A 9,387-nucleotide genomic window follows, 5' to 3' on the forward strand; every position below is an offset into this window, starting at 1 on the left:
CATAACTGCGAAGTGTCTTCATCCTCGCCCTCCTCCAATCTCCCGCGTTTCGACGGTCGTGGCGAAGAATCCATCGGACTAGCACGATCCGTGAAACTCCTCAACTGCTCCAAAACCTTTTCGTCTCCCACAGAAAGCCCTTTGTCAAGCGCCAAAAAGGACGCCATGCCCTCTGGCGTCCTTACAAGTGCAGGCGTCTCCAGAAACGGCGCATCCTTCGCCAATGGCTTGACGCCATTCACTTTAGGGATCGCGCGCCCTGCTTGGTGGTGGTAGTTGTATTGGTGGTTGGGTATCGGAGGGTCCGTACGTTCCTTCCGATCAGTGATGTACCGCAGCAGTTTTTCGGCCTTTATACGCAGTCGGTCAACGCACCCACGGAGGGGGTGGTCCTCCGCCGCGTTGTATTTGTAGCAGTTTGACCAGATCAGTTCGAGGTCGTCCCGGAAGTCGCGTTTTGACTTGTAGGCTTTTTGTTTTACTTTTTTGAGCATTGTTTGAAAATCCATGGGGTTGCTGATGACTGCATGCGTTTAGTCGGTAGTAGGTGGAGTGAGTGGGGAAGAGCCGAACCGTCATAATAGTCTGGCACGTCGACTCTTGAGACGGGTTTGAGGAAGGCTTCGGCGTCGTGGTTGTCCTTTCAAAGGTTAGATATATAACGTTGAGAAAGCGTGAAACAACTCACGATGGTGACCGACCTCAAATCAGCCAAAAGACCTTCAAGCGAATCAAAGAACGGGTCAGATAACTTGCTATCTTGATTCTGCCGCTTTACACCAAGTCAACAACGGACAAAGAACAATGGTGGGAGCGCGTACCCTGGCTTCATTGACGGCAGTAAGCAGAAGCCGGAGATCTCCAGCCGGCTTTACTTGACTTTCCGTAAGAGTACGGAGCAAGTTCTATGAGGAAATTGGCAAGGATTGAAGGCGGTCTGTGGTCACTTACGTTCATCGAAGGTGGTGGTCGAGGTCAAGCGTGATGATGTGCTGACCCTTCAGAACCAAACAATGTGGCTCGTCACGTGTCTAGAGGGAAGTGGAAGCGTCGGGTTGGCGTCGGGGAAGAGTAAAAGAAAAAAAGGCTCAGCTTACGCCTTGTGCGTACAATTTGAAGGGCTTGTAGAGAACTGGAGTAGACGAGCGGACGATTATCATGCTAAGAAAGTGGGGGGAAAGATAAAAGTTCCATTCGCCGAAAGGACTTGGAAAGGACGCCTTATACAAGCCTTATATATGATACAGAAATCACATGAAATTGCATGTACGCGCATATAGCCTGACTGAAACATTGGGGAAGGGTGTAAAAATAGAAAGTAGAAGGGTAGGAAGATGTGCTGTTGGGGGTTTTGTTCGTTTCTGCGAAGATAACTCAGAACACAAATAAACAATACTAATAATGAACTTGCATCATTACCAAATGCTAGAACTCTACGATTCCAGCCCATGGTCCCAAGTGGTGCAGGAAAATCGTTTAAAGTACGCCCGGACGCTTTCTAACGCAGACATCGAATGTCTGGTGTGGGCAGAACTTGATGCGCTGGCGTTCGCCCACTTCGTTCCCACCTGCCTTGGCCCCCTCCAACTACTCGTTGCAGATCAGGATCTCCACGCAGCTTCAACACAAATCACGAAATCTTCTGACTGTCGCCTTTTCTTTGGCTTCAACCCACGTCATGTAGAGTCGATCTTGCTCGATCTAAGCCAGCCGAAAACTTTTCCCCACTCAGTGTGCCTCGAGACGACGATTGCCGCATGTAACCGCACACCCGACGATCCAGATTTCATCTTCATCCACCCTCAGTCACAGTTTTATTTCAACATCCAGGATAAAAGTCGCTCGTTGTCTCTCGTGCCTTTCCCGGACAACATTCGATTCCCTAAGGCTATCTTTCTTCTGGAGATGGTAATGTAGCATCACAATGATATCTGCCGTTTCAGCGTCTTCAAGCTGACTGGTCGACCAATGATTTATGTACTGCATCGTGCAGGGGCTCCCACTGGCTTCCCCCTTTCAATTTCAACTGGGACCAGTCCCAGTCGCAATCAGTGTTATGTACTTAAAGACGACCTTACCTTCACAACACCCCACAAATCCTAACAGTCACCAATGACGACGTTATCACACCTGCCCACCTCCTGCTCATAATCGCTGAAGTCATCCTCCTGTCGCTGTCAGCGACAATCTCGAGGTACCAAGTAGTGAACGGCCCTGGATTATTCGCCGCCCATATTCTTCTCCTTTCCTCTCATCCCGCGCTCATGGGTATCTACGCCCGCTTCGTGCGGCACCGAAATTTCGCATTGATCTCGGAGTTGGTATTTTTCTTAAACGCCCTTTTTGTTTTGAAGGCAGAAGGGTTTTGGTCGGGGGACATCGCCGGTATGCACAGACTGGGATCCCAGACATCGTTCTAATATGTTTTCATCAGCGAATTTGCCTATACTCCTACATGTGTCTTTTGCTCTTATTTTTATTTTTCTCGGAGACATCGTCTACAAGGCGATACTTTCGGGGACAGCGGTGGTCAGGATAACACGCCACTAACATTCGTTGAGATGGCGATGAACCTCTGGAGAGCGCTTGGCCCTCATGTCCTGGGAGTGTTAGGCCATATCGTTGGCTGTCTTCAAGTCATACATGACTACTTCGCCGGTGAAGACGATACGCCGATAGAGGATAGGGGGTTAGCAGGGGAAAATGATACCGAGGTGTTGGACCACACCAACTTGTCATCGGCACTCCCGTCTTCGGAGTCGGTGAGTAAGTTTTTTTCAGTTGCTGATGTATTTCACTTACCGGAACACCAGCGGGGAACCGTTGACTCGGACGAAGCCTAGCCAAGGTTGAGTCCGCTAGACATCGTATGAACTTGTGAGTACCAAATTTTTTCTTAATAGTCCATTTCACTTACCACGTGTTTCAGACACCAAGCCTGCGCCACATTCCTTGAATACCCATTAGAACATTCTTACATGCCCTTAGAATCGTGCTGCAATTGTTTGTGTTTCGAATAGAAGTTAGAAATAAGTCTTGATTTTGACGTCGCAGGAAAGAAGTTTGAGGCGAGTCCAGAATGATGGTGTCCAACGGAGCGAGAACACAGACACAGGGGCACGGGGCGGCGAGGAGGGTTAAGATCTAAGACTCGGCGTATCTCCGTGAAGTGATCCGGCATAGCTCTATGAGTTGTAAATGAACCGGAAAACTTAAAAGAAGATGCACCGCTGAGGCATGTAAATTGCTGTAAAATTCGTAGTACTGAATTTTCTCACCAGGTTACTTATGACCAGAATATGTATTGTACACCTAAGGCATGACAGTTATTAGTGATCGAAGCCTTCTAAGGCCAATTCTTTGGCAATAGGTAATTGGCCTTGAAGACCTCAGTCACTCGGCGTTGCCATCTATAAATAGGTCAGGATCACATCGAGATCTCTACAAAAGTGCCATTCAGCACTGAAAGTGGCGGGAAGCACTACTAGACCGACGGCGGCGCGTTCACTAAAAATAGGCAGTGATTATGATATCGCTTCCTCGCTCCGATCCAAAGGCGGCTTTGATGGCGCTTGCCGTTCTCACCAACTTCTCACTTGCTTCTCCCTAAACACCATGATTGACATTCTATGTTGAGCACTGAGCGCTGAGCTTTGGTTGGGCTCACTGTTGCCCTTTTGTTTCCCTTTTTAAACTCGATACTAATCCATCGCTCAAAATGAGTGGCCCGATCATCGAGGCCACAGCATCCCAAGGCACACGGTCCGTTTGAACAATGGTTCATCTTCATACCTGCATTTTTCCGAGGATGGAGGTACTGCACAGTGGCTCAGCGGGTCGTGTTCGAGCGCCGATATATTTGCATGGCGGCAGGCCCTTTGGTTCGCTTGACAAGTTTGTCGACTTGAAGTGAGTTCATATTGAATTTTGTGACGGCGATAGCTAACGACTGTTTCCATAGATGACTCTACATTCAATTACTTTCCCAAGTATGAGTACGTTCTCCAAAGTCACCCACTCCTTCTAAACGAAATCAACTGTCGATGAGAGCTGGTTTTCACAGCTCCCTCAAATTCCACCCTCCTCTGCACGGGCGACAAATCTGCACCTCCCAACTCGATTGCTCCTCAACCTTCCTCAGGTGTTGTAGACAAGTGTTTTCTTGGCCTATGTCAAAGCCCTCCCTCCCGATGTCCATTGTTGGGCAGGCCCTTCGGATAGGAGTTCATCTCTCTCGGGTGTACTATTCACATTCCGACAACATGATGATGTGAGTGCCACAATATTACCGAAATGTGACTTACCTTGGCACCTGAGCTCCCTCATCGTCCATAGAACGGCGGACCCCATCAGTATTTCTACAGTCCGCTCGTCACGACTTGTTTGGACTTGTTTCAACTCGTACGAGCCAAAACAAGCCAAAACGAGTCACAAGCTACGAGTTGGCAAGTAGATCCAAAAATGTCGCAAGTTGCTTCACGAAATTGCTCGACGAGCTGCAACAAGCCGGCAAGTCTCAAAAAGTCGTAACCCAATTTTGAAAGATTTCAGACATTTGTAATAAAGAAATAGTGTACATTAGTTACAGTAGTAGGTAAATAACGAGCGAATGGCCATATGGTATGCCGTCGATGATTGGATGGCGAAGTGACTAATGGGAAACGACCAGCAGGACCTCCTCCGACAACTAGTTGGTCATATGGACTGCAATGTTGCGGCTTTGATCGCTTCTACATTGGTACTCAGAGCGAACGGAGGGGAAGTGAGGGAATCGACGAACCTTAGACATTCTTGCCCATGTTGTCATTGGGCTCGTGAAGCTCAACGACGGCAATTACACAATCTGGATTGATGGGGGTAGATGTCAGGCCCATCCGGTCCAATGGGTTTGCGACATGCTGTTGGATTGAGTTTGAACAACCGGACATCAGAAAAGATGAGTGACGCGGCATTGTCGGATTGGCGGCAGGGAGAGGGGCGATGGTTGGTTGAGTCCGACGTAGCACAGTGTATCGATGATGGAGCGTCCGTGCCTTTTCTCTTTCTGGAACGCAATTGACGAGCGTCAAGCAGAAGGTTGTTGCTTGGGCTAGGTGGCTGACTCTGAACGAACAACTTTGGAGTCGGGCCAAGACGAAATGCTTGTTGCTTTTCGAAGCTCAACAGTTTTCTAAGCCATAAAGTCAGCCATTCACGTCACTCGAGACTGGTAAGATACGTACCCCTTCCGAGAGTAACCGCCTATGATGGGGTGGTGTTGTTGCGTGCGGAACCTCACAAGACCGTCATGAGGCATGCTCGAGTAAACGACGCCAGCGTGGTGGAGAGGTATGGGTGCCGTTGGGGTGGATTTGGGGTGGATGAAAAGAGCCAGACATCGCGCAAGTAAGTACTCGGAGTGTGGTGGTCAACGTTCAAGATGTTTTCAACAGACGTGCGTATCTTGGTTACTGACAATTACATAAGCAAGTCGAATGACTTTTTTTCAGTAAGTCTTCTCGTTGTTAGGCAGCTTGTCAGCTTGGCAGCTTGTGACTTGGCAACAAGCTGTCAGTAACAAAAAGTCGTGAAAAGCTCACGAGTAATTTGTAGATTTGCTGATGCCCACGATCAATCATATTCATCGCCGGTGCGGTATAGATTGTCCACATGTGAATATCGGGTAGCAGGTGCTTGGGAGATAGTGAGCATTGCGGGTGTTAAGACGAGGACCGGCCTGGTCTCAAAGTTATGCTTGTGGATCCTGAGGGGCCTTGGGGTGCTTTTTGTACGTTTTCATTTTTATCTTGTTAGGCATCGGTCTAATGTGAGGAATTCGGATTATGCCCATAGACCCACCATCTCCGTCTTCGTACATGCTAACGACCCCCTTCTCGCTGGACAAGAAGGCACTAAACGGCGTCAGTATGATCGCTTCACCTTCGATGCCCGATCCAAGTGCTCACTACTCACCCATTCGCTTATTTATGCAGCTTAAAGACAATTACAAACCGTCAAATCAGGCTACGAAAAGACGACAGCCTGCCAGCGCATGAGTTCCTGAAGGACAACTACAATGAAGACAACACGCACTTGAACTCGGATCACGATGGTGCGCATAACGCAGTGGAATGCCGCAGTCACGGAGAATCTTTTGGGCTTGATGCTCTTGCTTGTCGATGTTGCGCCTTCGCTTGGTAAGCCAGTTGCCAAGGTCATCCCGCATCTCAGCGCCTATGGAAATGAGCTGCCGATCAAGCATCCATATTCGCTGTGATCTCTATGAGGGCCCAGGGGCCTGTCGGTAACAAAGAAGCCAGACGGAAACAGTACTTACAGCTGATTGTCTTGTAATGCTTATGAGCTTCCGAAGTTTCGACCATAACCGCTCCGTCCCCTCACCGTCTGACAGCCCAAAACCCTCTCTTAAACGTGGATTGTATACAAGTTGACAGGACCACTGATGTACCGTTCGCGGGACGTCCATGGATGAATTTGCACTTTGATCTTCCGACCTTCTTCCATTGTTTGGCATCACATGGACAGATGAATTTGCACTGTGACTTTGCCTTTCCCATCATCCGTCATGTAATAACGCGACATTGCGAGAGTCATAAGTAGTTTTGGTATGTATCTTTACAAAGTAATTACTGCTGCCATAGCGCTGAAAATAGACCAGCCTGTACTCATATTGGAGAGAGAAGGGCTACCGATTGTTATATATGCCCGCCTCGCCGCTTCCTCGAAGGATGGATCAACCCACCGCATTGCTTCATCACGGGAGACCGGGATTGTGTTACAAAGGGCATCAACGGCGTCTTGAGGTACCTCAATGCAGCAGTCCTCGGCAGGTGCTTGAGGAACCATGAACACATGCCGAGGTGTCTGGCCCGACATGTTTGGTTTTGTGCTCTGGTACCATATTTTGTGATTGTTCCAATATTCAACAAACTTGTCGAGCTGATGTTGAAGAATTTGCGGCCAGATCCAGTTAAATAGCTGTCTGCGTATCTGGTGTTTAACTTGTCGAGTGCGACAACGTGAATGAAACAACGCACGGGTGAATAGGATTGCCAGGATTATATACGCCGGTGACTTTCCCTTGTTGGATGACTTCCTTGATGTCAATGCCAAACAAGGTGACAAACCAATGCCATAACCCCTCGATCGGCGTGTTATGAACACTTCGGACATGTTGGGCTGGAGGAAACTGGTCGCTGTCGATATCAGGAGCATAGGTCTCCCTAATGGAAATAGAGAGTTTGTAAGAACGAGAAATCAAACAATATGTGGAAATTACCTGAGCCCAGTTTGATGGGCATAAATGTAGCCAGTCTCTGAGCCTTTATCCACGATGAAAGTAATACAAACCGCTTTAAGGATGCAGCGCCATCAGCATATTGATTGAACTTATGACAATTGGTAATTACCCCCGTATTTCTTTACACAGTCCAGATAGACATGTCCAATAGTGGAGGCAAGCCGATTGTTGGGAAGAACGACAAGATGAAGGAGAAAGGAACTCCACTGATCCTTTATACCGTAGATATTAAGACCAACTCCACCCATACCCAAGGCCTGCGCGTTCAGTTTTTCGTGGCCATCGGCATGATGTTGGTGATTAGGACCAATTGCAACAAGAGCTGACCTTCGAACTCGATTTGCACCGGGGAATCGATGAGATAATCCATCTGGGGCATATGTTGAAAGGGTTTTGCGAATAAAATCTCTGAATAAGGGTTTCGTGAACAATTACAACCGACTGCAAGAAAAATTTACCGAGGAAGCAACATCCCCTCGTTGCTGAGTAGAGTGGAGATGGTACCCACTCCTCGTGTCTGTGCGGTATCCTCCGCTACCATTTCCAGTACAGCCTGAGTTGCTATGTCTGTTGGGGGAGGTTTTCACACATTTGGCACGCCAAATTTGAGATTTAGCTCGGCAAGGCGAGACTTTCTGTGACATGAACGATGAGTCAAAAGTATGATGCGGACAAGAACGAAGCGTGTTTACTTGATGTTGTGCCCATGTTCAGCGGTTAGCCTTTCAAGGCGTTGAGCATTAGTGAGGCGCTCCTTTGCGTATTGATGGAGGGATGCAGAGAGAATATCGTCTGGCGGATCTAAGTGGGTACAAAATGAAGATCAGCGAAGCCATGAGTCATATGGTCTGTCAAACATACAGTCTTTCTTGCCGTAACCGTTAATGCCAGTTGGATTGTTCGGCATAACCGTTGGATATCAGAATGGGATTTGGGAGGATGGTGTGCGTCCATTCCGCAGAGGGGCTTTTAAAGGTCAATTTAGGGGTCTAAACTGATAAAGCACTCATACGATAACAAGGCAGCTCATACGATAACAAGGCAACAGGTAATTCATTTCGAAGAGGTGGATACTTGTGCGAAGAATGCAGTCCCGAAGATGAAATTCTACAGACTACCGTAAATTACTCCTTCCCGTAGACAAAAATGTAAGGCAGCAGGAGTGAGTGTTTACTCTTTATCCAACTGATCTAACTCATCCTCATCCTCGCCTTCGCCTTCCGAGCAGCTTTTAGTTGTTACGCTCTTGCCAAAAGAAGTGAGGTTGAGCCCCTTGCACACATAATTACACGTATGCTGTTCCAAGAAAGATTCGATCCCCATCGGTCCATGGTCTCCAATACCAGAATCACTGTGGCAGATTAGCATTAAGAGTAAGAAGAAAAATGATATTACATACGAAGTATGAGAATGTGACATAATGTCAAAGAGAACAAGGGTATCACGGCCATTAATATTCATAGGGGAGCCTAGAGTGTAGAATGGGTAATCTGGGCTGAAAACTCAGCGCATGAGGTACTTGCCTTGGATATCTGCAAAAACAAGTTGTTTCTGGCTGAATTCATAGGAGAAGTGGGCAAACGCTACAAGCGTTATTCCGACCTTGTCTGTATGACTGGGATGAATCAGAGTTCCACTGAATTTCACGACCGATTTTGTGCGGCGAGGCTCAACAAGCCAGGTTGCAGAATCCGTCTCGAAGGCCGGAAGACCTGAGGCAATAGACGGTTCACCAACCTCCTTTACCAAAAAGCCTTCAGAAACTACAATGTCTGAGTAACAAAATAAATAAAGCATAATGCGGATACCGAAAGACCTTTACCATTTGCAATCTCTACACTATTCGCCTTTGCGTGTTCCTTGAATTTGTTGAGCATCCAGAACGCAGTCTTCAAGCGTACAAGCTCACTTCTCANATGTTCCTCGTTCTCAGCGGGCGTAATCTCACTATCGGAACCAATTTCGAAGAACCTCTTAGCGACGAAAAGCTCTGTGCCCATCGAAAGCTAGAAGACGAGACTCAGTCGTAGTCACACAGACAATTAAGCTCACGTCGCTCACTTGGTAAACGTTCTTGGTACTTCCAG

The 9,387-nt window shown here is 47.8% G+C and overlaps 6 protein-coding genes across 6 annotated transcripts; 2 read left to right on the forward strand and 4 right to left on the reverse strand.

Annotated features, from left to right (window-relative positions):
- Nucleotides 1-398: 398 nt before the first annotated feature.
- LACBIDRAFT_248466 (uncharacterized protein) lies at nt 399-619 on the reverse strand (the record flags this gene model as incomplete). The annotated part of the gene is made up of 2 exons (XM_001879484.1): nt 399-523; nt 574-619. Coding segments are annotated over 2 exons (171 nt in total), but the record flags the coding sequence as incomplete, so codon positions are not given.
- A 782-nt stretch (nt 620-1,401) lies between these two features.
- On the forward strand, nt 1,402-2,956 carry LACBIDRAFT_325755 (uncharacterized protein; the record flags this gene model as incomplete). Its single annotated transcript, XM_001879228.1, has 5 exons — nt 1,402-1,908; nt 1,944-2,053; nt 2,161-2,385; nt 2,492-2,762; nt 2,930-2,956. The coding sequence occupies 5 exons, from the start codon at nt 1,402-1,404 to the stop codon at nt 2,954-2,956; spliced, it is 1,140 nt and encodes a 379-aa protein (XP_001879263.1).
- A 1,825-nt stretch (nt 2,957-4,781) lies between these two features.
- LACBIDRAFT_318157 (uncharacterized protein) lies at nt 4,782-5,296 on the reverse strand (the record flags this gene model as incomplete). The annotated part of the gene is made up of 3 exons (XM_001879485.1): nt 4,782-4,898; nt 4,948-5,170; nt 5,223-5,296. 3 exons carry the CDS (start codon nt 5,294-5,296, stop codon nt 4,782-4,784), a joined length of 414 nt encoding a protein of 137 aa, XP_001879520.1.
- On the forward strand, nt 5,288-6,256 carry LACBIDRAFT_325756 (uncharacterized protein; the record flags this gene model as incomplete). The annotated part of the gene is made up of 7 exons (XM_001879229.1): nt 5,288-5,385; nt 5,433-5,434; nt 5,490-5,549; nt 5,705-5,767; nt 5,833-5,900; nt 5,980-6,091; nt 6,120-6,256. 7 exons carry the CDS (start codon nt 5,288-5,290, stop codon nt 6,254-6,256), a joined length of 540 nt encoding a protein of 179 aa, XP_001879264.1.
- A 359-nt stretch (nt 6,257-6,615) lies between these two features.
- LACBIDRAFT_318159 (uncharacterized protein) lies at nt 6,616-7,841 on the reverse strand (the record flags this gene model as incomplete). Its single annotated transcript, XM_001879486.1, has 5 exons — nt 6,616-6,982; nt 7,038-7,223; nt 7,280-7,352; nt 7,410-7,708; nt 7,759-7,841. The coding sequence occupies 5 exons, from the start codon at nt 7,839-7,841 to the stop codon at nt 6,616-6,618; spliced, it is 1,008 nt and encodes a 335-aa protein (XP_001879521.1).
- A 629-nt stretch (nt 7,842-8,470) lies between these two features.
- LACBIDRAFT_318160 (uncharacterized protein) lies at nt 8,471-9,300 on the reverse strand (the record flags this gene model as incomplete). The annotated part of the gene is made up of 4 exons (XM_001879487.1): nt 8,471-8,651; nt 8,700-8,769; nt 8,824-9,063; nt 9,123-9,300. The coding sequence occupies 4 exons, from the start codon at nt 9,298-9,300 to the stop codon at nt 8,471-8,473; spliced, it is 669 nt and encodes a 222-aa protein (XP_001879522.1).
- Between the last annotated feature and the right edge of the window lie 87 nt (nt 9,301-9,387).

This window comes from Laccaria bicolor, genomic scaffold, assembly GCF_000143565.1.
Source record: "Laccaria bicolor S238N-H82 LACBIscaffold_8 genomic scaffold, whole genome shotgun sequence".
NCBI classification, from domain to species: domain Eukaryota; kingdom Fungi; phylum Basidiomycota; class Agaricomycetes; order Agaricales; family Hydnangiaceae; genus Laccaria; species Laccaria bicolor.